Below are 27489 nucleotides of genomic sequence, written 5' to 3'. Positions count from 1 at the left end.
AACTGCAGGATGTACAGTGTATGCAGATTCTCCTAATAATTTTATGGTTGATACAAAAGAATATGTACCGTTATGGTGCCTGTTATGTTCAAGATGGAAACAATATCTTATCAACTGTGTGTCACAGTTATGTTAAGTGCCATCTGTTCCCGCTCAGTGCTCCTTGGATTTCAACTCCAAACATGGTAACCTTTTCATTGCAACTTAGCTCTGTTGCCAAGAGAAATTCTCTCTCTCTCTCTCTCTCTCTTTGCGCACACGCGTACACACACACATGCACATTGTGCTCTCTCCCTGCCTGGTTGGGCTCTTCAGCGATTAACTCAAAATCCGAAAGCTCTCCCAAGTTTGCCTTTCGAGCAAAAAATGTTTCGGGAAAATTCAAGTTTCATCGAGACTATTTTGTACGATAGTCCTGGATGTAAGATTCTGAAAAATGGGAGTGAAGGAGCCATTTACCACTTGGCCAATGTCATGTTTACACTGGGCTACATGAGCGGCAGTGGGTTCTTTGGTCTCGTTTATCTGTTCAGTCTTTTGGGCGTTGGGTTTTTCATTCAGTCTCTTTGGGGCTGGGTCGATGCCTGCGGGGTGGATATTTTTATGTGGAGCCTGTTACTTTTTGTGTTCTGCTTGGTCCAACTGGCGCACATTGGTTACCGGCTGAGGAAGGTGAATTTCGAGGAAGACTTCACGAATCTTTACAAAGCCATGTTCCAGCCGCTCGATGTGCCGCTCAGTGTCTACAAGGAGATCGTGAACTGCTGCGATGCCGAGGTGACGAGTCTCTCCCGTGAGCAGAACTACGCGGTGGAAGGCAAAACCGCAATTGACCGCTTGTCCCTGCTGCTGTCAGGCAGGTCAGTGGCAGCAAGTGCTCGGAACCGGACAGTCAGCAACATATACACTGTGGGGGGGGGGGGGGGGGGGGGTGTGCTCATTTGTTTGGTGGGATGTAACTGACACCAACACTTCTAGAATCGCCCTTCAAAGCATGTTGTGTTGCAATGTAATCAGTTTCATCAAATACTCCAGTTAAACCACTCTCAGTTACACAGATGGATGTGTTTTCATCAACAACATTGCGGCCAGGTTCAGTTTTCCGGTAATACAACACCGTTACTTGACTTTTTCTAAAGAGCGAATGCTCCGAAAGAAGTTATTTTTTTCTTTCCGCCGACCGCCTCAGGTTGTGCTTTTCTGAGAGTGGGGGGGGGGGGGCTAAGATCGAGCACAGTTAACGCTAACTTTTTATTTGTTTTATCGTAGACGCCTCGCGTTTTAATGTGATTCCATTGAGTGTTCAAATAGAACATGGCATCCTGGGCCCTGAGAATCCAGCCTTGGGAAGGTGCCAGTGTTTACTGAAGGATCCCTGATCCATGTTACAGATTCCCAGTGCCCTCACCCTCCCCCCTCCCCCAGTACTGGTGGAATGTATGCTCACCAATTCTTTATGGAAACAGCTGTAACATGGTTTGTTGACTTTTTTCACTAATACCTAACAAAGTTTTACACTCTTTTAGTTAATATTACCTACAGTATGGAAACAAGCCCTTCCACCCAACAAGTCCACACCGACTCTCTGAAGAGTAACCCATCCCTCTGACCAATGCGCCTAACACTATGGGCAATTTAGCATGGCCAATTCACCTGACCCACGCGTCTTTGGATTGTGGGAGGAAACCAGAGCACCCGCAGGAAACCCACACAGACACAGGGAGAATGTGCAAACTCCACACAGTCATCCAAAGCGAGAATCGAACCCGGGTCCCTGGTGCTGTGAGGCAGCAATGCTAACCACTGAGCCACTGTATTCAGGATACATGAAGTAATTGGCCCTGTTTAAAGACATTGCCAAGTGGGTCAGTTCTGCTCTGGGATCAGTGATTCAGCCCGATCAGACCTGTGCTGTACCGGGTAGGATGATCTCTGAGAGCTTCATGTTGTTCAGGGATATGATTGCCTACGTGCAGGACAGGGAGGTGGATGCCTCATCAGCCTGGAGCAGGAGAAGGCTTTTGACAGGATATCCACACACCTACATGTGAGACATGCTGTCCGAAATAAGCTTCGGAGGGCACCCGACCACTCTGCACCGACATTGCTCGTGCAGCCTCAATCAATGGGTGGAAATCAGAAAGCTTCCCGATCAGATCCGGAGTCAGGCAGGGCTGCCCACTCTCTGCTGCCTTATTTATGTGTTGTTTAGAGACGTTTGCCGAGTCCATCAGGAAGGATGTGAGCCTGAGAAGGGTAACTATTCCAGGCAGCAGAGGCCTGCCAGTCAAAGTTCCCCTGTACATGGCTAACATCACCATTTTCTGATTGGATTCGCTGTCAGTGTGCAGACTCATGAGCATCTGCAACCAGTTCAAATGGGCCTCAGAAGCCAAGTTAAATCAAGGCAAGAGTGAGGTAATGTATTTGGGAACAACCAACTGATCCTTTATCCCCTTCACATCAGGACAGATTTCCTGAAAGTGATAGGAATATGGTTCAAAAGGGCTGGGGTGTATGTAACATTGTGGGAAGAGCGTATCGCCAAGGTGAGGCAGAAACTTGGCTATTGGGAGTATCGTTCCCTTTCCACTGCAGGTAAAAACTGGTCATCAGGTGCAAGGCACTCTCTCTCTCTCTCTCTGTTGTACATGGCACAGGTCTGGCCCATTCCCCGAACCTGCACCATTGCAGTCACCCAAGCCATCTTTCACTTCATCTGAAGATCTAAGATGGTCCATGTCCACAGGGACACAATTTACCCAACACTGCCATCATCCTGATGGTCACCTTTGTGTATGGCTTCTTCAAGGTGTGTGTTGATCCTTGGTATGCAAACACAACGTGTCACTTCCTATTGATGTTCTACCTGTCCCTAGTGTTGTGAAGGATAAGGGGATAGGTCTGGCCTTGTTTCTGCAGTAGTTGCACCATTCTGTATCACATGTCCTTCGTGAAGAAATTTGCAAAGAAAAATACCTTTGACCACAAGTCTATCAGAAGTGGTTTGCACATAGTATCCTGTAACCATGCAGAAAAAGGAGAGGGTGGATCCTGTTGAGTGGTTATTCGGCAGAATGCCTCATCACCAGAACTTTCCAATAAGCACCAAGACATCGCTTGGCTGGTGGTGAGAAGGGCACTACCTGTGAGATGCTTCATGTATGCTCAGAAGCTCTACATCACCACATGCTGCCCTTGAAGTGGCTGTAGGCGGGGGGGGGAGCAGGTACAGACTGTTATGCATCTACTTCTGGAATGTGCAAAGCAAGTGTATCTGAAGAAAGATGCAATGTTTTTTTTGTCGAGGTTCGTCCTGAGCAGCTCCGTGATGCAGGACTCTGTGCTCTATATTCTGTTCCCTGGGAGACACCCTGAGATAAACATGGACTGCACCGGGAGGACTTTCAACTCGGTGCAAGATGCTTTTTGATCTGCTCAAAACTTGTTGGTCTTCCAGAACAAGGAGTTGACCTGACAGAGTGTTGCAGACTGGTGCATTCTATGGTCCACGGCTACAGGCTGAGGGATGCACTAAAGCTTGGGGCAGCTGCCACCAAGGCAGTGGGGGAAGACCATTGTCTAAGGCCTTTCTGCTGAAGTTAAATGGGAATTCATTCAGTTATCAGACCCTCCGTTGGCTCAATTGCATGTAAATATCTCACAGGATCCAGGGAGAACCGGCTGATTGGTTACAAAATTGGCTTGAAGGTAGAAGGCAGAAAGTGGTTATAGAAGGTTGTTTTTCAAACTGGAGGCCCGAGCCCAGAGGTGTGTCACAGGGATTGGTGCCGAGTCAACTGTTATTCTACATTTATATAAATGATTTGGAAGTGAATTTAGAATGTATAGTTAGTAAGTGTGCACATAACACCAAGATTGATGGTATAGTGGACAGTGAAGAAAGTTATCTGGCAATGCCAATGAGATCTTGATCAACTGGGCTAGTGGGCTGAGGAATGGCAGATGGAGTTTAAATTAGATAAATGCAAAGTGTTGCATTTTTGTAGGCCAAACCAGGACAGGACTTACACAGCCCTGGGGAGTGTTATAAACAAATAGATCTAGGAGTACAAGTTCATTGCTCTTTGAAAGTGGAGTCACAGGTGGACAGGGTGATGAAGAAAGCTTTCAGCATTCTTGCTTTCATTGGTCACAGCATTGAATATAGGAGGTGGGACGTCTTGTTGCAGCTATACAAGATGTTGGTGAGGCCACATTTGGAGTACTATGTGTGGTTCTGGGCACCCTACTATAGAAAGGATATTAATAAAACTAGAAAGCGTACAGTAAAGATGTACTAGGATGCTACCCGGTCTAGAAGGTTTGAGTTATATGAGGGGCTTGATAGGCTGGAAGATTAAGGGGTGCCCTTATAGAGGTCTATAAAATCATAAAGGGCATTGATAACGTAGATAGCCAACAGCTGTTTCCCATGGCAGGAAAGTCTAAAACTAGAGGGCATAGATTTAAGGGGAGATGCAAATGGGTCCATGAAGCAATTTTTTTCACACAGAAGATGGTGTGTGTCTGGAACAGGCTGCCAGAGGTTGGTGGTGGAGGCGAGCACAATTTTGACATTTGAGAAACATTTGGACAAATGCATGAATGGGATAGGAACGGAGGGATTTGAACCAAACGAAGGCTGTTGGAACTAGATTGTGAAAACTAGGTGGCGTGGAGAAATTAGGTCGAAGGGCCTGTATCCATGGTGTAAGCCTCTATAACTCTAAATATATGCTTATACAGTCATTTCCTCTATAGCGCAATAGTTGTGTTCCTGTACAACCCCTCAATATACAAGTAAGTGTTGATGATGTAATCATGTTCTAGCCAACGCATGTTTTAAAAGTTTACACTTTAGAAACAGTGTCCCCATTCGTCAATCGCATTACAGTGAATTTGCATTGACGAAATATGCAATATAGCAGAACGACCCTACAAGGAGGAAATGCCTTTGTTTCTAAAGCACATGAACTGTAGTGGTTCAACAAAACAGCTCAACACTAATTTCTCAAGGAGAAATTGAGGACTGCAGATGCTGGAGATCAGAGCTGAAAATGTGTTGCTGGAAAAGCGCAGCAGGTGAGGCAGCATCCAAGGAGAAGGAGAATCGACGTTTCGGGCATGAGCCCTTCTTCAGGTTTTTGTAGAGGGAAGAAGAGAGCTTCTTCAAGGAAGGCATCCTTGCAAGAGGATTCGCAATAGGTTAAAATCTTCTAGGAGAAAGTGAGGACTGCAGATGCCTTCTTCAAGGAAGCCTGAAGAAGGGCTCGTGCCCGAAACATCGATTCTCCTTCTCCTTGGATGCTGCCTGACCTGCTGCGCTTTTCCAGCAACACATTTTCAGCACTAATTTCTCAAGGGCAACTGGGGATGGGCATTAAATACTGGCCCATCCAGCAATGCCCATGACCCACAAGTGAATAAAAACAACATTTGCCTGAGACTGCCATGCTAGAGTGAGGCTCCTAAGCTACACCAGGCATTGCTTAACACAGTACTGAATATCACATTGCTGACTGATTTTACAAGCTGGGAGGCTGACATCCATTTCAGATATAGTTAGAGTTTACTTTATGCATTCGTCATGAAAATCCGGTTCATTCTTTGCTTGCAACATAGGTCTCCAATCATCTAACATATAGCCATAGTCATAGAGTCATAGAGATGTACAGTATGGAAACAGACCCTTCGGTCCAACTCATATTGAAGAAGCCAAATAGACCAAGTTAGCAACCATTGACATAGTAGTTTGAAGTTTCACCACTAATTTCCCTTCTTCGTTAAGCTCCTCATGCCTCACCCAATAATAAAACAGGCCATTTTAGTGTGAAGTGCACATCTGGCCAGTGAAGTGATTATTTAAGACATTTTAACCAGCACAACATACTCCATCCACTTTATTAAATTTCATACAAATCGGTCCATACTACTATCATTCAATAATCTCTAGAGACGCTTTGTAATTAAATTAACCCATCAGCCCCTCTCGATGATTGATTTCTCTGCTGTCAACTCAAGCCAGCCTAGCCTCTTTGACAGACATAGACTCCTGGCAGTGCCTGATCTTGAAGGAAGCTGTATGTAACTAACTATCACTTTTACTTCAAATATTATTAATTAATTATCACTTTCCTCAATTTACTATTTTATTTTTACTAAGACACCTCAATACTATTCAAACTTCAATTTAATAAAGGATGTGCATCTAAAGTGTGAAATCTTTCTTTCGCTTTACGTTGCCTGATCTGCTGTGTAGTGCCAGCATTTAGTTTCTTTATTTCAGATTTGCAGCATGTGCAGTTTTACATTGTATAGCTCCCTAATATTAGCCATTGGGTCAGATGCCAAATGAGTGTAATGATTTATCCAATACTGAGTATAACTCTATGGATTTGTTGAAGAACAGAATCACAGAGTTTTTACAGGGCAGTTTCTTATTCCTAGAAACATTCTGGTAAATCACTTCTGCCCTCCCTCCAGTGTATTTACAATTTTCCTCTAATACAACACCAGACTGGTCTGTTATTGTCATGATCTCAAAACAACCCTTTTAATGATGACCAATGAATCATTTCAGCAATTTTTTAAAAAAAAATTTTTTTGTGTAATTCTGATCATTACATATATGTGTGTTATGGACCAGGCCAGACCCCCTCAAAATATTTAAAGAGGGTAGCCTAGACTCTTAACATTTTCTTATTTTAAAGGCAAATGTGAAGTGAATATCCCAGGTGCGATGCAGCTGGTCCAACCACTCAACTTTAAGCAAACAGAACTTATTTGAACACTACTGTTGAAACGCAAACAAAAGAAAGTGGCATTTAGAATAAATTAAGTATTGGAAAACATAACACCCGATACAGTAACTATTACTAATTAACTGTTCCAATACAATAACATCCCATAAACACACCCCTTGGCAAAAAGGTAAATTGAAACACAGATTCTTGTAGGCAAGAAGGAACAGCATCCAGAGGGAGATTTAAAATATCAGAGAAATTCTTTACTGAAGCTTGCATCTCTCCTGGAATCATGCATCTTGTGATTGCTACAGCCAAAACAAACCAGTGAAAATCTGAACTGGGAGAACTGGCCACTCCAATCCCAGTTAAACCAGACCCTCCAGCACCTCTACCTTTACGACCTCTCTTTGAAACAAAAACCAAGGACAAAGTAACCTTTTTAAAGTGACTGCATTGTCACATGTGCAACTGACCAATCTGCATTATTTCCCTAATGACCTTTACAATGTACCACATCTCAATAGATTGTTGCAGAAACTCTTGATTCCACCAAAAGAGATTTAGATACCATTTACAGCGTTACAACTTTCCTCAAATTAGTTGCTCACAACAATACCCCTCCCATTTTGTAGTTATCTTGAAGAAACTATGATCAATGATCTGGCAGCTAGTACAGTTTTGGTCATTTGTTCATGCATTTAGCTGTAAAAGCAAGAAATCATTGGCTAAATCATACATTATCAAATTCACTGTATTAGAATTCTTGCAGATGCAGCTTGTTTTGTGTTTAGCAATTACATGCTTGTGGCTATGCTCCTTGGCAAAATCACATGCTACATTAAGGTTATAAGTGATTTGTATGTGGCAACTTCATAATATCTGCAGCTTTGGTTAGCACCTCAACATTTGTTGAGCTAAGTCCATGATTCCTTTCAAATCTCAGGAACTTCAAAAAGCGGGAGAGCAAGGGAAGTGAATAAGGAACAAAACCTAAAATGATTCAAAATTGCAATGACAGATCACAATTTAAAGCCTTTCTTTGCATTGTCATATTTGACTCTTCCACTTCCCAATCAACAATGGATAGAGTCAGATGAATTAAAAATGTTGAAAAGTTACCCTTATACTGACTGTGAAAAGTGGATGGTGCAGGAAAACTTATTTCAGGGAAGGGTAGAGAATAACTTCAACAAATTGTCATCATCACTAAATATCAAAAACACATGTTAATTTGGAATGGAAAATGAAATATTTTAATTTTTTTTACAGGGTTCGTGTTACTCACGAACAACAGTTTCTACACTATGTCTTTCCATATCAGTTCCTTGATTCTCCAGAATGGGAATCTCTGCGACCTAATGAAGAAGGCAATTTTCAAGTAATTATTTTTTTAAAATTTGTCTAATATTTAGAGTGAATCATCAAGATAACATCTAGCTTTATAGTATAATTCTTATATTTATCCTTATGAATATATTAAAAAAATGTTGGCCTGAAATTTGTACAAACTTTTCCATCAATGCAAATGAAAGTCAATTACCACTTGTGACTCCAAACCCTGCAGCCTCCCTGAACACCACTTACTTTCGACTGTTTCAAATGGACATGTCTTATCAATCCAATATAGTTGTCACTGTAGGGCCATCGCCCAAGGTCTTTACCTCTCCAAGGCTTGAAGGCTGTGCCCAATCTCTTCAACTGCAGTGAAAGAAAGCAGTCAGTTATGAGTACAGATAGCAATGAAGGACCATATTTGTGGACTGTGAGCATGTGGCCTAGGTGCGAGAGGACAATAGCATGAGGATGAATGTGAGTGTTGGCTTTTCAGAAGAGAATGTGAGTTTGTGTGAGAAGAATGAGGAATGAGAGCTTCTTGTCAAATGCTTCTGATTCTCCCCCCGTCAATGTCTTCCCTCTGCCCCCAGTTTCTGAAATCCTCCAGCTCATCCAGTTTGGAAATCCTGAACTTTCCTGTTTTTATTTGCTCCACTATTGGGGTCACGCCTTCTGATGCCTAAACTCTAAAGTCTGGAATTATTCCCCTCTGCCTCTTCACTGTGCTTCCTCCTTTGAAACACTTTTTTAAAAAGCCAGTCATTTGACTAGGTTTTTTTTTATCTGATCTAATATATGATTTGGTGCCGTATTCCATTTTCTAATGTTCATGTGAAATGCCTTGGGACAGTTTACTATGCTAAAGGTGCTATTGAAATATAAGGTATTGTTGTTTTGTGGAGGGAAGTTCTGGATCCATTTGGTTCATTATCTCCAATTGGAGATAGCCATGCATCTGCTGCTGATTCCCTTGGTCACTTCCACCTGCTAGAGGCAGTTGATCTTTCTGTTCCTATTGGGAAAGATCTTCAGATCCTACAGCATGACCTCTGAGTAACCTGACAGAGAGATTTGGAGAGCAGGTCACTTCTCCATTTCTGGGGTTTCTGCAGCCTCAAAATCTAGGTGCAACTGAAACTTTTTGACAGCTGCCAGAATCTTTTCAATTAGAAATAATTCCTTTGACTTTTCTGGCATGTCATCCCACTCACCTTCCTTGATCGTGAAGGTAGCCAGAGTCTAATGCCCTGGCACCACTATAGAATTTTATCAAAGCCCTGCTGAAGCTGTCATTTTGGTAGGTACTATTATTTGGAAATTTGATAGTATTATACTAATGGATGAAGAAATGAAGTGATAGACATTCCATTTATTAATTACATTTTCATGAAAGTTTTAAATAAAGAACTAGGAATAATTTCAAATATGGTAATTTTGTACTCTGCTCTGAATTATTTGATCAATGATTTCAAAATTATGTGGACACTTTTTCTTTTATCAATAATAGTTTATTTTTACAGTGAAAATCAAATTCTTTAGCAGATATACTATCCGGTGAACTTAAAGCTGCTTGTAGATCAATGTACCCTGGAATTATCAATTAGTCCTTTACTGAAATATATTGTACTGGAGACCTTGTAGGATGTCCACATATTCTGTAATCTACTTATAAGGTTCACTAAGACTGCAATCTGGCTAACAGTAAAAGACAAGTTTACAAGATTCTCTGATGGAGAGTACATGCAGCCCTGTTAGCTCAGCCTTGGTTGCGATAGGAAGAAACAAGTAATAGATAGTTACAAAGTTGCTCTGTGGTTTCAACTATAATCTTCATGGTGATTGGCATGAATTTGTTAACATACAAAAGACTCCAAACCATCTACATTTTAGTAATTTAAGCATCTTGAGTCTGCTGCAGCTTTAACCCTGATAATCCAACTAAAGATAAGAACTAGGAGCAGGAGCAATCCTGAAGAAAGGCTTATGCCCGAAACGTCGATTCTCCTTCTCCTTTGATGCTGCCTGATTGCTGCGCTTTTCCAGCAACACATTTTTAAGCAGGAGCAACCCATTCAGCCTGTCAAGCCTGCTCCACCGTTCAATATGATCATAACTGATTGCATCTTGGCCTTAATTCCACTTTCCTGCCCATTCTCCATAATCCTTCAACTAGATAAACCCTCCTGATAATTAAAATCACAATGTCTCAAAATTTACACAATGTCTCAGCATCCACTCTGGGGTAGTGAATTCCACAGATTCATAACCCTGCACGAGAAGTAATTACTCCTCATCTCTGTTTTAAATCTGCTATCCCTTATCTTAAAACTATGAACTACAGTTCCAGATTGCTTCACAAAATCGAACATCCTCTCTACATCCACTGTGTCAATCCCCTTTAGCATCTAATATATCGCAATTAGATCTCCTCTCATTCTTTAAATTCAAGTGTGTGAGCCTGAACTGCTCAATCTCTTTTCACAAAACCAATCCCTCATCTCAGGAATCAATCTAGTGAACCTCATCTGAACTGCCACCAATGCAACTACAGCCCCCCTTAAGTCAGGAGATGAAAAATGTGCACAATACTCCAGGTGTGGTCTCACTAATGCCTAGTAATACTGCAGCAACACTGCCCTACTTTTACACTTTATCCCTTTAGCTAAACTGATATCCTTCTGCTATAGATACAATGAATTTAAGGTATTCATTTTTGAAGTACATATTCCCCTACCTTGTCACATAAAACCATGCAAAAATCGGATTTGAATTCCTCTAGAAAAATCAGTGTGGGATCAAATTACTCTATCCAGGTGGTGACAGAGGGCCAATTTTGATGAATGCAATTTCCCATTAGAGAGTTTTGCTAGATGGGGCAGCATATTGGGAAATCTTTTGCATATTTATTGGCAATACTGACTGGAAGAACCATCATTTTGTGAGCATCTTGCTACAAAACACAAATATTTGTTGTCTCTGTTTAAATAAAGCACAGCATGGCCGACTGAGTACGAGGAAATTGTTCCTATTTTTTGATTCTGAGCATTGTATCGTTTGAGAATTTGTTTTTGTCATAGCTGTGTTGGCACTGAACGTTTCACTGAATATGTTTTGCAGGTGACCCTGACAGCAGAAACAGACTGTTGCTATGTGACGTGGAAAAGAAGAAAGCTATATATGCTCTTGGCTAAACATCATTACATTGCACGCCTTTTCACTGTTATGCTTGGAAATGACATCGCAGACAAACTTTACTCCCTTATTGACAAGCTGTATTGCAGGGGTGGGGTCCGCTACGATATCCGCTTACCTAGTCTTTACCATGTATTAGCACCTTCTGTCGAAGCTGAGAAGGAGACGATTGCAGAGAGTCCCCATCATGTTCCTCAGAGTTCATTTAGACCTCAGGAGTCTCCCTTTAAAAAACCAGGGCCGGACCTCAATGATCTAATTGGTGAGGATTCCACCAGCCTTGTTCTGGAGGACTTTGCAGATATGACTGGATCATTTATGGAATATACCAGTGAAAGGGAGTACATGAAATAATGGTCCAGTAAATGTGATAATACCCTGTCACTGTCTATTCATGTGTAAGTACACTGCTGCTTCAAATCTTACAACTACGCCTAATAAAACTAACTATCCAATTCTGCTGGACCACTGTAACAGTATGTGGTAAGTGGAAAAGCTGTCCTTGTGCAGTTGGGATGTTATACTGACATTGAGGTACGTTGCTACAATGGATAGAAAATAGTTTCCATTTAACATACTGTGTTATACTTGTTTTTAGTGTTTTAAACTAGTTCACTACACATGGACAAACAATTTAAAGGACTAAAACTAAGGATCTGCTTCACTATGTGTAAGCATTATTGTGTTATCAAACTTTTTCACTTATTGATAAGAAAACATGTTTGTAAGCACATTTAATGATGTTTTATTAGATATGGACCCCTTATCCTTCTGTCAGACTAACAACTTATTTTAAAATAATAAAGCCGACAAAGCTTTGCAGGACATTTTCATCTTAATTTGTCTTCTGATATTATGGTGCATTTCCTTTTACTCAGGTATGGACTTTTCTTTGATTATATAACTTGCACATTGTAGCTGGAGTAGTAGCTAGTTTTGTTGCATTTATACCAATTTGCAGCAGTTCATAGAACATGAGGATTAACCAGTTAGTTCACTGATAGATCAGGTGGCGACTAAAGAACAAAGAATATTTACAACCCAGGAACCGGAGCATTGGCCCTCTAAGCCTGAACCAGTCCAAATCCACTGTCTAAACCTATCGCCAAATTCCTAAGCATATGTGTCCCTCTGCTCCCCACCTACTCATACATCTGCTCAGATGTACCTTAAGTGAATTTACCGTGCCTGCCTCTACCACCTCTGCTGGCAACGTGTTTCAGGCACTTATCACTCTCTATGTAAAGTACTTGCCATGTGTATCCCCCTTAAACTTTTCACCTCTCACCTTGAATACGTGATATCTTGTTATTGAACCCCTCACACTGAGAAAAAGCTTATCTCTATCTACCCTGTCTATACCCTTCATGATAGACCTCAATCAGGTCCCCCCTCAATCTCCTTTTTTCTAATGAAACAATCCTAACCTACTCAACGTCTCTTCATAGCTAGCACCTTCCATACCAGGCAACATCCTTGTAAACCTTCTCGGCACCCTCTACAAAGCGTCCACATCCTTTTGGTAATGTGGCAACCAAAACTCTACACAGTATTCTAAATGCTGCTGAACCGATGTCTTGAACAATTTTAACATGACCTGCCAGCTCTTAATCTCAATACCCCGTCCAATGTAGGCAAGCATACCATATGCCTTCTTGACCACTCTATCCACCTATGCAGCCACCTTCAGAGTACAATGGACCTGCACTCCTAGATCTCCCTGCCCATCAACTTTTCCCAAGGCTCTTCTGTTTGCAGTATAGTTGGCTCTCGAATTAGACTCCCCAAAATGCATCACCTCACATTTGCCTGGATTGAACTCCATCTGCCACTTCTCCGCCCAACTCTCCAGTCTATCTGTATTCTCCAGTATCCTTTGACAGTCCCCTATGTTTTCTACTACTCCACCAATCTTAGTGTTGTCTGCAAACTCACTGATCAGACCAACAATGCCCTCTTCTAGATCATTTATATATATTATAAACAGCATCATTGATCCCTGTGGAACACCACTGGTCACCTTTCTCCATTTCGAGAAAGTCCCTTCAACTATTACTCCCTGTGTCCTATTGCTCAACCAGTTCTTTATGCACCTAGCTATAGCATCCTGCACACCATGTGACTTCACTTTCTCCATTAGTCTACCATGGGGAACCTTACTAAAGTCCATGTACATGACATCTACAGCCCTTCCTTCATCTATCAACTTGGTCACTTGCTCAAAGAACTCTATTTTTAAAGTCGGTAAGGCACGATCTAGCCAGCACAGAACCATGTTGCCTATCACTGATAAGCCCATTCTTTTCCAAATATAAATAGATTTTATCCCTCAGTACCTTCTCCAGTAACTTTCCCACCACTGATGTCAGGCTCACTGGTCTGTAGTTACCCGGAATATCTCTACTACCCTTCTGTACAGGGGGACAACATTAGTAACCTCCAGTCCTCCGGCACCTCACCTGTGTTTAAGGATGTCTGTCAGGCCCCCAGCTATTTCCTCTCTCTCAGCAGTCTGGTCTTGGGGATTTGTCCATCTTAATATCCTTTAGCCTACTGAACACATCTTCCCTCCTTATCTCAAAAAGCTTATCTCTATCTACCCTGTCTATACCCTTCATGATTTAATAGACCTCAATCAGGTCCCCCCTCAGTATCCTTTTTTCTAATGAAAACAATCCTAAAATCCTAACCTACTCAACGTCTCTTCATAGCAAGCACCTTCCATACCAGGCAACATCCAGAGTAAACAAACTTCTATCTCTAATCTCAGCAATCATCACCTCCCGTTCCTCAGTGAACACTGATGCAAAGTAATCATTGAGAATCTCACCCATTTTCTCAGGTTCGACACACAGCCTTCCTTCCTTATCCTTTAGTGGACCAACCCTTTCTCTAGTTACACTCTTGCTTCTTATATAAGAATAAAAGACTTGGGATTCTCCTTAATTCTGCTCACTAAAGATATTTCATGACCCCTTTTAGCCCACTTGATTCCTTGTTTAAGACTGGTCCGGCTCTCCCGATATTTCTCCAGGGCCCATTCTGTTCTTAGCTACCTGGACCTTATGTACACTTCCCTTTTCCTCTTTGCTAGCCCCCCGATTTCTCCTGTCATCCACGGTTCACAAATCTTGCCTTTCCTATCCCTTGTTTTCAATGGGCCATGCCTATCCTGCACTATTTTCAACCTATCCTTGAAAGCCTTCCAATGTCAAATGTGGAATTTCCTTCAAATAGCTGTGTCCGATCCACATTCCCCAGCTCCTGCCTAATTTTGATAGAATTGGCCTTGGCCCAGTTTAGTACTCGTCCCTTAGGACCATTCTTATCTTTGTCCACAAGTATTCTAAAACTTACAGAATTGTGGTCACTATTTCCAAAGAAATCCCCCCACTGCAACTTCTACCACCTGGCTCATTCCCCAACACCAGGACCAATATGGCCCCTTCACTTGTCGGACTATTGACATACTGCTCTAGAAAGCTTTCCTGGAATCTTCTTACAAATTCTGCCCCATCCAGACTTCTGACACTAAGTGTATCCCAGTCAATGTTGGGAAAATTAAACTTCCATCACCACCACCCTGTTGCCTCTACATCTTTCCATAATCTGTTTACCTATTTGTTCTTCTACCTCAGCCCCACTGTTGGGATGCCTGTAGTACAGCCCCAACAATGTAACTGCACCCTTCTTATTTCTCAGCTCTACCCATAATGCCTCACTATTCAAGCCCTTCATAGTGTCCTCCGTTAGCACAGCCATGATATCATCCCTGACTAGCAATGCAACTCCTCCCCACTTTTACTTTCCTCCTGTCTGAGGTGTCTATATCTTGGAACATTTAGTTGCCAATTATGCCATTCATTCAACCAAGTCTCTGTGATCACAATAACGTCATACTCCTGGGCACCAATCCAAGCTCTAAGTTCATCTGCCTTATCCATTATACTCCGCATGTTAAAGTATATGCACTTCAGGCCGCCAGTTCTTTTGCATTCATCTGCTCTCTACCTACTCTTCCCCTTGGTAATGCTAACTTTGTGATTCTTACAGTCTCCAGTTTCCACCTCGCTGTCATGTAGTCTTCTCTTCTGGTTCCCAGCCCACTGTCTCATTAGTTTAAACACTCTCCAGCAGTAGCAAAAACTCCCCCAAGGACATTAGTTCCAGTCTAGTTCAGGTGTAGACCTTCCAATTTGTAATAGTCTCATCTTCCCAGAGCCAGTCCCAATGTCCCACAATCTGAACCTCTCCCTCCTACATCATCCCTCAAGCCACGTGTTCATCCTGCCTATGTCCGATGAATCATTTACTAGTCAAAGCAGTTCCATCACATTTCCTGTAAAATCCAAGATGTCATTATTTGCAGAATAGATATGACCATGACCTAAAATGGTCACCAGTCAGAGTGTCTGTCTATCAGTCTATGAGCATCAACAGAGAATCTTGTGGGTAAATGCTCACTTCCTTGGCAACTACCATGATAACAATTTTAAGATACTCCAATATTCCCTTTTCTTTGACCAGTAAAGAAAAATTGAAAGCTTGTTTCAAGGAGACTAAATGTATGGAGGTTAATTTTAGATAATGTCTATTCCTCTGATCTGTGAGGTGAGAGAAAGTGGAACAAGGATGGGTAAAATCTTTACCTTCAAGTTCTCATCCTAGCTATATGTCATTCTAATTAAGCCATACATGGTGATTTCTACATTATCAATGGTCAGGAGGTACAGATACTAAACCAAATAATATCATTGGAGCACTACATTCACAAGGTCTTTGAAAAGACTCATGCTTCCTTTCTCTGGGCAACTATAGGGATTGTTGAGAAATGCTAAATGTCACTATTGTACGCATTCCAATACTTAGTATGCAAATGTAACTATTGTAAATGACAGAGGGTTATACTGAAGAAAGTAATGACAGAGTAAGGAGATGTCAGGAAAGATAGACTACTATTGAAGGAACAATGACATAGTTAGTCAATATAAGGGTGGCTAGGAATTAATTACTCATGCTATAATAGTTGCTGTACTATATAACAATAACGCTTCGAATAATTTTCTACCCTCTCTCCTCAAGAGATCACAACTTTTCACAATAAGTTAAGATCTTTCTGCAGTGTAGTACTGTCAACAATAGTATCAGAGAAGATAGTTCATCTCTATTGTCAGTGCTGTTGTAAGGTTTCCTTGTCCTTCTCCTTAAACCACTATTGCTTTTTCTTAAACATTCCTTTAGAATTAACAGACGTTCTCAAATAAAAAACAGAAATTACTAGAGAAAGTTAACAGGCTGGCAATATCTGTGGAGAGAAAAGTAGTGTTAACATTTTGAGTTCAATATGACATCTTCAGAGCCGTCTACCAATTTGTGTCCTCATTAAAATGAGAAATGTTGGTGACTACACTGTGTCTCACTAACAGGTTAAAAAAAGAAAACACTAAAGGTCCAAATTTCCTTCAAGCCTACTCCTCAGGCAGATGTTTGGCACAGTAAGACTTCCATATCTTGTTGCTTATGCCCTCAAACTTAACCCACTTTACAGAACAAAGAATGCTTCAGAATTGGGTGCTGGTGAGAATGAGGTTTGTGCCTTAACTGAAGATGGGTGGAAAACTTCTGCAGCAGTGAGGCTTGGGAACAGGCATACATTTAAAAATAAAGCTTCCAGAATCACTATCATTTGCTGTATGAAATGTGTCATGTAGCTCCTCAATTGACATGGCATCAAGCCAGCCATTTGTGAGCTCAAATTCTTTGGAAATTGTGACAAATGGGACAAATTTGATGATTTGCACATAACCTGGTAAGAAATGCAACTCCAAAACATGCATTCAAAACATTTTGTTATAGTGGTACTGCTAGAACAGCTAAAATGGAACATTGGTGACTGACATGGTTTGATTCTTGATATGTTTTGAATTTATGCCATTTGTCTTTGTTTGATGCAGCCAGGTTCTGGGAGCACAGTTTAGATGTTGGTCCACCAAAATAAGTATGGTTGGAGGAAGGATCTTGCCCAAGTGCTATCCCCAGGTTCCCCCTGCGGCCACTCCTCCTATACTTTGCACCCTTGCATTCACTTCTGCCTACATTATGCAAACTATGAATTAGAGAAGTAGCTGCTCTTGGGGAAAGGGAAAAGCAGTATGGTCTTGAGCTGGTAGGAGGGAAGAGTGGGAAAGGAAAGAGCACCGTGTTTGATGGGAATAGAGAGTATAAACTGAGAGTAGTACTTCAGTGAGGGGTACCAAAGGAGCTAGATCTGCTGGTTTGCTGACAAACCAATGTATATTTTAAAATTTGTTCTTGAGTATGTGGAAAAAAAATCACATTTATTGCCCAAGGGTAATAGATTACTGCAGCACTTTGTGGTAGTAGAGGGCTTCATAACTGAGTTAGGCAATTTTAATATGTTGAATCTCAGCAAATAAAGAACATCAATTGGTTGTGAATGTTTAAAAATGTTTAAAATAGTCCATTGCTGTTCATTTTAATGTAATGAAAAAATCTCAAAATTTTGGATCTCTGTTCTAAATCTATTACTCCAGAATTTACTGACTTCTAGTTGGGGATGGGGGCAAGATTTAGTGGTCAGAAAGTTGTGGGTACAAGTCTCATTTTTTGAAACTTCTAAATAATCAGGGTGTGGCAAAATTATCTGGAAGAAGTATACATTGTTGCCAACATAAACATTTAAAACTCTTCAGTCAGTCATGAGAATACTGAAGACATGTACTATGTAAATGCAAGTAATTTCTTCTTTATTTCTTGGAAGTTTTATCTATTAAATTACCTCACTGAGATATTTAAACAAGTTATGAAAAGGATTTGTAAACTGTCTTGCGCATTATTATGTTTACATAGTGGGAATAACTCAATGGGCCAAATATTGCTCACCTTGTATTACCATCAGTGGTAGTTAGAGAGTTTCCTATCCTTCCCTGAAGGATCTGCGTAATGTCTAGAAAGGGAAGATTTATTATGGTTTCTCTCTGCTTTTACAATTACATTTTTAGTGTATGTGTGTCCTAAGTGCAGCATATACCAATGATTGCATATATGAAATGATTGTAAGAAATGGGACAAGGCAGAAATGCAAAAGTTTCCTTGAAGTCAAAGTTAACAGTGCTGGGAATTTATATTATTTCTAAACCTCGTTAATGTACAGATTAATACAACATGCAACTAGTTGCAGTGTAAATTGTGCATGTGCAACTGTAATTAATCTAATTAAAGGTTAATGCAAGTGAATACTCCTTACTGCACCAAGGTGACTTTTTCATTTTCAGTACTTCTATTTTGGCACTTTAACCAAATATGACTAGTAGGTGAATGCAAAAATTAGTTGTATTTGATAGCAGTGTCTTGCTGTGGACTTATTTCCATGATGGATTGGACTTCATTTGTCTTGTCTTGATTATGTTTATCCTGATACATAAAGTTTACCTTACTGTACTACCCAGTTCCCCTAAAACTTCTGCTATTCTTGTTGTAATTACTGTAAACTTTGCTGCACTTCTATGGCTGACCTCTTCTTTATTTGCCATTTCAGCACCTTGAATTATGGATAATGCTTTCAGCACCTTTATAGCAAAAGGCACCACTTCCAGATAATGATGGATTATTCTTCATTATAGGCAGCAACAGAACTTGTCCAAGGTTTAGATGTAGGGATAAAAGCGAGATTTTGTAGGACAGTCTTTGTATTAAGATAATACTTAATGAATCTGATATTAGCTTTCAGTGAATTAGTTATAATTAAGAATCAGGTGAAATTAATAGAGGCTATTTTGATAAAGCACCACGAGGGCTTTTGTGGTGTAGTGGTAGTATCCTTACCACTGAACTAGGAGGCTCAAATTCAAGCCCCATCAGCTTCAGAGGTGTGTAATAAAATCTCTGAACATGTTGATCAGAAAATATAAAAATTATCGCACTTGTGACGTTTGTAAAAAAGATTGCATTTGAAACTTAATAAAAATCACCTATAGTTGATGTTTAAAATGCAGACTTGCTAATCTGCTGTGGAGAAAGAACAAAAAGAGGAAGAGGGTTAAGGTGGAAAGGTTGGTTAATGCAGATCTGCAGTTTGAATTGGTTTCAGATGTTCTATAATTGATCACTAAGATAAGAATTTGATTTCAGGAGATGGGGAGTAAAAATCACAAAGCATATTCTGCAAGAAGTACAAAGTTCATATCGGCTGATTATAGTGGCATGAAACTGGGAGAAATTGTGGCTCTGACTTTAAGTTCCCATTTAAAACTAGCCCGTTTTGAAGAGTGGAAAGAGGTTTAAAAAACCTGAAAAGAGAAGACATGGTATAATATCAGTCACAGATTTCATATATACAACACTAAATTGATAATGAACAGAAATGGATTCAACTCTGATATTTCAATTGTTTACCATATTTTGGTCTAATCCACACCAAAGGACATTCCAAGTTTGGTCCAGAAATTGATAAGGTAAATTCTATTTAGATGTGCGATTATGCATAGACAGATAGGTATGTATAGATAATATTCATGGTAAGCCTTGATTGATTGATATATACTGTATATGTTTCTCAGCTAAACGCAACATTTCTCATTGCCTAAGTATTATAAATTCCATGTTTGCTGTTAGTGTTACATCACATCATACTAAAGTATCATGTTTTAATTATGTATTTACAAGGATGTGGATTTCCATTTAGTGAGCTCATAACCCATTTAAAGAAATGTATGTTCCCAATAGAAAAGGGAAGAAGCTCATTAATTAAAACACTAAACATGACAACTGAAAAACTTCTGAACGTTTATGTATTATTTGCTTCACGAAATTGTATTTATGTAGAACAAAGTCAGTTATAAAGTTTAAAATATAAGCTACTTCTCTTTGTGCTTGTGGAAACACACAATATAGGCAACATTATTGTTAGTGGCAAGATGTAGCTTGTATCCTATCAGTTATTCTGATACACAAGTATATTTTCTCAGAATGTCACTCACTGCTTTAAAGAAGAGACAAATATAATATTCTTGTGGTATACCTCACTTCATCTAATTCTGGAACTGTTGCTGTATGTCCAATGTCCTGTTGTTGTCATTATGTTCCATATTTGTCTTTCTTGTTCTCCCTGTATTTCACAACTGGAACACTAGTTGCTTCCTTAGAAACACGGATGCAAAGTACCTCTTAATTAGAAGAATTTCAAATGGGAAGGAATGATTATAATATAAATACTGATGTTCATTGATATTAATTTAGAGTTAACACTAATCTGAGAAAATTACGATCATTGTGATAAAACTTGGTCTATGTACATTAGCATTGTGAGATCATTTGTATATAGATTAATCATTGGGAGGCCTTCAGAAATGAGATAATGAGAGTCCAGAGACAGTATATTTCTGTTAGGGTGAAAGGAAATGCTGGTAGGTGTAGGGAATGCTGAATGACCAGAGAAATTGACAGTTTGGTTGAGAAAAAGAAGGAAATAGATGTCAGGTATAGACAGGAGATATCAAGTGAACCCTTAGAAGAGTATAAAGGCAGTAAAAGTATACTTAAGAGGACATCAGAAGGGCAAAAAGGGACATGAGATAGCTTTGGCAAATAAGGTTAAGGAGAATCCAAATGGTTTTTACAAATACATTAAGGACAAAAGGGTAAGTAGGGAGAGAATAGGGTCCCTCAAAGATCAACAAGGCAGCCTTTGTGTGGAGCCGCAGGAGATGGGGGAGATACTAAATGAGTATTTTGAATCAGTGTTTACTGTGGAAAAGGACATTGAAGATATAGAATGTAGGGAAATAGATGGTGACATCTTGAAAAATTTCCATATTACAGAGGAGGAAGTGCTGGATGTCTTGAAATGCATAAAAGTGGAAAAATCCCCAGGACTTGATCAGGTGTACCCTAGATTCTGTGTGAAGCAAGGGAAGTGATTGCTGGGCCTCTTGCTGAGATATTTGTATCATCGATGGTCACAGATGAGATGCCAGAAGACTGGAGGTTGGCTAATGTGGTGTAACTGTTTATGAAAGGTGGTAAGGACAAGCCAAGGGACTATAGACCAGTGAGCCTGATGTCAATGGTGGGCAAATTGGTGGAGGGAATCTTGAGGGACAGAATTTACACATATTTAGAAAGGCAAGGACTGATTAGGGATAGTCAACATAGCTTTTTGCATGGGAAATGATGTCTCATGAATTTGATTGAGTTTTTTGAAAGAGTAACAAAGAGGATTGACGAGGGCAGAGCGATGGTTGTGATCTATGTGGACTTCAGTAAGGCATTCAACAAGGTACCCCATGGGAGACTTAGCAAAGTTAGATCTCATGGAATAAGGGGAGACCTAGCCCTTTGGACACAGAACTGGCTCGAAGGTAGAAGACAGAGGGTGGGGTGGAGGGTTGTTTTTCAGGCTGGAGGCCTGTGACACAAGGATCAGTGCTAGGTCCACTACTTTTCATCATTTATATAAATGATTTGGATGTGAGCATAAGAAGTATAGTTAGTATGTTTGCAGATGACACCAAAATTGGAGGTGTAGTGGATGGCAAAGAAGGTTACCTCAGCTTACAATGAGATCTTAATCAGATGGGCTAATGGGCTGAGGAGTGGCAGATGGAGTTTAATTTAGATAAACGTGAGGTGCTGCATTTTGGGAAAGCAAATTAAAGCAGGACCTATATACTTAATGATAAGGTCCTTGGCAATGTTGCTGAACAAAGAGACCTTGGAGTGCAGATCCATAGTTCCTTGAAAGTAGCATCACCAGTAGATAGGATAGTGAAGAAGGTGTTTGGTATGCTTTTTTTATTGGTCAGCGTATTGAGTATAAGAGTTGAGAGGTCATATTGCAGCCGTACAGGACATTGGAGTATGGCGTGCAGTTCTGGTCTCCTTTCTATTGGAAGGATGTTGTGAAACTTAAAAGGGTAAAAGGGTTTAGAAAAAAATTACAAGGAAATTGCCAGGGTTGGAGGATTTGAGCTCTAGGAAGTGTTTGAGTAGGCTGGGGCTGTTTTCCTAGAGCATTCGTAAGATCATGAGGGACATGAATAGGATAAATAGACAAAGTCTTTTCCCTGGGATGGGGGAGTCCAGAACTAGAGGGCAGAGTGAGAGGGGAAGGATATAAGATATAAGAGGGTGGTGCGTGTATGGAATGAGCTGTCAGAGGAAGTGGAGGAGGCTGGTACAATTGCAACTTTTAAAAGGCATCTGGATGGGTATATGAATAGGAAGGGTTTATAGGGATATGGGCTAAGTGCTGGAAAATGGGACTAGATTAGATTGGGACATCTGGTCGGCATGGACTAGTTGGACCAAAGGGTCTGTTTGTGTGCTGTACAATCTCTATGACTCCATGACTCTATTTGATTGCCAACATAACACGGCTGACCCCACGAGAATATCAAATGCCTATAAGCCATTTCAAAATTAACAGATTTTTCTAAAAATGGCCTAATGATGTTTTATTTAGAAAAAAAATAAGCTTTGGTATTTTTCATGTCTGAATAAGGACTATGAAAACATACACTTAAATGAAAATAAATCTTTTTGAACTAAACAAAATGCTCAAGTTAAAAACTTTATGCCTTTCAGCAAGTAATATAGTCTAGAAGTCCTGTAACATTACATCCTCTCCTTCACTTGCAGTAGAAGTTATTAGACAAAACAGTTTTATTCATTTACAGGAGATGGCCATCATTAGATAGGCCAGGACTCATTGCCCAACCCTAGCTGCCCAGGAAAAGTGCTGGTGAGCTACCTAGTTGAAATACCACAGTCAATATTATTAGATTGTAGTTATTTTTGATGTCATAATTCCATCTCCTTGAATTCTCTGCCCGAAGGCAGGTGTGACCCACAGCACCACAACCTCCACCACAAGTAGAGTATGAAGGCTGGTCCTGAACCCACCTCATCTGAATGGGGATCAAACCTTACGCTGTTAAGCACCAATCTGATCTACCCTGACCACTGAGCTAACTGGCCTCCCAAGCATCAAGATTGTTGTAGCCAGGAGCAAAGACTAGTGACAGTGCTTTCTTTCCATCACATGGCTGACCAGAAATTTCAGCTGCTTTGACCACTTGCCATTGGTGTATGTTGGGAGGATTTACAAGTTGGTACCCACACCTACTTTCCTGGGCCATCAAGACCTGGAAAATGGCTTGAACCCAGAGCTGCTGGCTCCAATGAAGAAACATTACTCACTGCACCACAATACCTCTCCACCATTCCTATTCAGATGAAACTAAATTACTAATGTAGCAAATAGAGTATAAAACAGTACCAGAAATTTCAGGCAGCTCTGCTTGGTTCTCCCTGAGTACCCTCATTGCATCAGCCTTTTCTTCAGAAATATCAGTTTTGCTTAGAGGTCTTAACGTTGGGCATCGTATAAGGTATTTTCTTTCTGCAGCAACTTGCATGAATCTGTATATCAACTTAGGCTTGCCGTAGTTTACTTAAATGCATTTCAATTGTATTTTTTTCTGCAGATGTGAACAGTTCCTGGAGTGGCATTCGTAAGGGGCATGCACCATTGGCTCCCACTCAGACGCCAGAACTCTGAGAACCGTCACTGAAAAGGCCAGCATGAGGAAACATAAAATATGTACTATTTAAATTCCCAATGAATATTGAAAAAAAGAATTTTATATTAACATACTCCAACATAGTATTCCAATGTGGCTACTCTGGTTTCCCAAACAATCAGGCATCATTGTTCCAGCAAGTTGGGATAATTCACAGTGGCAGTACAATGGGTTACAGTATTTATATGGTTATTAGTACATGATTGAACATGGTAAATTGAATCACAATTTTATTAACTTTTACCATGTTAATCATGACAAAATAAATAAAAATCTTTAACAGTGTAATGAAAACCAGTGGCAAATTGACATATTTTCCATTGAAAATTCTGGCAGGATTCTGTGAACAACATGGTTTAAAACATATAAAGAAATTTGTTTGACTAGTAGGAAACAAGGGTAGTAATGATATATTGTAACAAAGTTTGACTGTATCGAGTTAAATGTATTACATAACTGTTAAAATAAAGTCATTAGGAGCATAGTGAGTGTTAAACGAACAATATCAAGGTCCACTATTTTCACTTCATCAACTTGACAGTCACAGTATACAGAAACTTCTTTGGTATATGTTAGCAGGCATAATAATGATGCAAAATCTAAATTAGTAAAGATTTGAAATTTTGCGCAACTGTTGGAAGCCATCTACATAAGTCATTAATATTGTCTAACTTCACAGCTAATCTGAATTGAGCAATTACCTAATTTCAAATTCATCACTTTTGGATTGAAACAGACTAATTATGAAATGAACATATGAATTAATAAACTCATATGCTAAACGTATATGCTTATGTATAATTTCTACTTATTTCATGACAAATTAACTTCATTGCAATAAAAGTGGTATAAAGACAAACATTTAAATCTGAATTAATTAACATCCTTCAGATAGCATTGGTATGAAAGTAATTCTAATGGTAAACACAATTTTATCCCACCATGAGTCCTCTGAATTGAACTGAGAGGTGATCTCATTGGAACATAGTGAATTGACAGGGTTAATGCTGAGAAGAATGTTTACCCCCATGGGAGGGTCTAGGATCAGAGGGCATTGTCTCAGAATAAAGATGAGGAATTTCTTTGAGGGTTGAGTGTCTTTGGAACTCCTTACTACTGACAGCTTTGGGGGCAGAATCCTTATGTTTATTTAAGGGTGAGATAGATTCTTGATCAGTGGGGTAAATCAAGGGTTATGGGGAAAGCTCAGGAAAGAGAAAGTAAGGAATGTCAGATCAGCCATGATCCTTTTGAATGGTAAAGTAAGCTTTCAACAACACGACGGTTGGAGGAAGAGCGCCTCATCTTCCGCCTGGGAACCCTCCAACCACAAGGGATGAACTCAGATTTCTCCAGTTTCCTCATTTCCCCTCCCCCCACCTTGTCTCAGTCGATTCCCTTGAACTCAGCACTGCCCTCCTAACCTTAAATCTTCTTCCTGACCTCTCCGCCCCCACCCCACTCCAGCCTATCACCCTCACCTTGACCTCCTTCCACCTATCACATCTCCATCGCCCCTCCCCCAAGTCCCTCCTCCCTACCTTTTATCTTAGCCTGCCTGGCACACTCTCCTCATTCCTGATGAAGGGCTCTGGCCTGAAACGTCGAATTTTCTCTCCTGGAATAGCCATGTCACACCTGCTTAAAACAACAAGCAACTTATGGTCTGAGCTACTTTCTTGAAATGTTTTGAGGGGGTCTGGTCTAGTTCATAATAGATTAGGGACTCATCCGGGATTTGTTCTATAGTTCCGATTTGGGATTAGGGTTGCTGGACCTGAAGGCAGCGAGTGATAGGTGTTAGTGTCTTTTGTTCCAGGTGTTATACATTGATGGTTAAACATTGCTTGGGATAGCAATGGTGCTTTCGGTCAGCAAGAGTTTTCTGGGAGTGGAAGAAGTGACCTTGGGGATTTTACTAAAGGTGATTAAGGCCAAGTTGCTGGAATTAGCGGACAAGCTGGAGTTGGAGCTGTCTCCTTCCGCGAGGAAAGGACAGATAATTACAGCAACAGCTCAGCATTTACATTTGCTGGAAACAAATGGCTAAACTTTAATTGAAAATGAAGCAGCTTGAGTTAGAGGCAAAAGAGAAGGAAAAGGCAAGAGAAATGAAACTGTTTGAATTACAATTAAAAGCAGGAGAAAGAGAGAAAGAATGAATTGCTTTAGCAGAACAAAAACAAAAAGAGATAGAAAAGGTGAGAGAAGAAAGGAAGAATAAGAGGGAGCTTAAACTTCAGAAATTGGCACTTAGGAAATTCAGCTTAAAAGGATGAAGATGAAGACTGAAAATAAGCTTAGTGAGGAAGAGGGTGAGGATATGCAAACTCATGATAGCCAAAGGCCTGGTGAGAATCTGTTTAAATATGTTCAAGCATTGTCTAAATTTGATAGGAAGGATGTGGAAGCCTTTTTCATCTCATTTGAAAAGGTGGCTAAACAAATGCAGTGGCCAGTGATCATTGATGTTTTGTTGATCCAAACAAAACATGAAGGTAGAGCTAGTGAGGTATTTGCATCACTATCAGAGGAAGTAACTGGGGAGTATGAGGAGGTGAAGAAAGCCATCTTAATTGCAATGAGCTTGTGCCAGGAGCCTTTGGATAGTGTTTCAGGAATCTGAGGAGGGACCTTGGTCAAACCTACACTGAGTTTGAAAGGTTCAAACAAAGTAATTTTGAAAGGTGGATAAGGGCATTAAAAATAGAGCAAATCTATGATGCTCTTAGAGAAACAATTATTTTGGAGGAGTTCAAAGATTCACTTCCTGAAGTAATAATAACAAGGGCGGCACGGTGGCACAGTGGTTAGCACTGCTGCCTCACAGCGCCAGGGACCTGGGTTCAATTCCCACCTCAGGCGACTGACTGTGTGGAGTTTGCACGTTCTCCCCGTGTCTGCGTGGGTTTCCTCCGGGTGCTCCGGTTTCCTCCCACAGTCCAAAGATGTGCGGGTCAGGTGAATTGGCCATGCTAAATTGCCCATAGTGTTAGGTAAGGGGTATATGTAGGGGTAGGGGTATGGGTGGGTTGCGCTTCGGCAGGTCGGTGTGGACTTGTTGGGCCGAAGGGCCTGTTTCCACACTGTAAGTAATCTAATCTAATCTAAACTTGGGGAAGAGCAGAGAGTTAAAACTGTGAGATTAGCAGCTGAAATGGCTGATGGTTATGAGTTGGTCCATAAGTCAAAGTTTGGCTTCCAAAATCAATTTCAATCCATGAGTGATAGAAATTGGGGAAAAGAGAAATCCTTGTGTGGAAAGAATCTTCAATCCTTATCATTGAAGATCATAAGGATAACAACACAGGGTAAAATGGAAACCCTTGAAGGGGAAAGAGAAGTTAAAAAGTTCTAGCGTTTTCATTGCAATACATTAGGCAACATGAAATCTCAGTTTTTGTGAGTGAGGAAAAGCACTGGGAAGCCAGATGTAAGAAAACAGGATAACCAAGTGAATTTTGTTGGAGTGATAATGGAAAGCACAATGGAGATTGGAAAGCTGCAACAGCATGTACAATCTGGTCGGAGGTTGGTTAAAGAGGAAGTATCAGATCTTCTTAAACCATGTAAAGTTAAAAATCGCACAACACCAGGTTATAGTCCAACAG

The 27489-nt window shown here is 40.5% G+C and overlaps 1 protein-coding gene across 4 annotated transcripts; it reads left to right on the top strand.

The window, feature by feature from the left end:
* The first annotated feature begins 269 nt into the window (after window positions 1-269).
* On the top strand, window positions 270-24549 carry popdc2 (popeye domain containing 2). 4 transcript variants are annotated; one of them, XM_060833107.1, is made up of 4 exons: window positions 270-860; window positions 8019-8127; window positions 11202-11538; window positions 23783-24549. In XM_060833107.1, exons 1-4 carry the CDS (start codon window positions 367-369, stop codon window positions 23854-23856), a joined length of 1014 nt encoding a protein of 337 aa, XP_060689090.1. In that variant the 5' UTR covers window positions 270-366; the 3' UTR covers window positions 23857-24549. The 4 variants fall into 4 exon arrangements, with proteins under 4 accessions (XP_060689090.1, XP_060689089.1, XP_060689091.1 ...); XM_060833106.1 differs by having other exon boundaries at window positions 11202-11674; window positions 23783-23853; XM_060833108.1 differs by lacking the exon at window positions 23783-24549 and adding an exon at window positions 18835-18861.
* The last annotated feature ends 2940 nt before the right edge of the window (window positions 24550-27489 follow it).

This window comes from Hemiscyllium ocellatum, chromosome 12 (assembly GCF_020745735.1).
Source record: "Hemiscyllium ocellatum isolate sHemOce1 chromosome 12, sHemOce1.pat.X.cur, whole genome shotgun sequence".
Classification (NCBI taxonomy): domain Eukaryota; kingdom Metazoa; phylum Chordata; class Chondrichthyes; order Orectolobiformes; family Hemiscylliidae; genus Hemiscyllium; species Hemiscyllium ocellatum.
The sequence above is the reverse complement of the archived record's forward strand: the minus strand, read 5'-3'. Positions and strand labels throughout refer to the sequence as shown.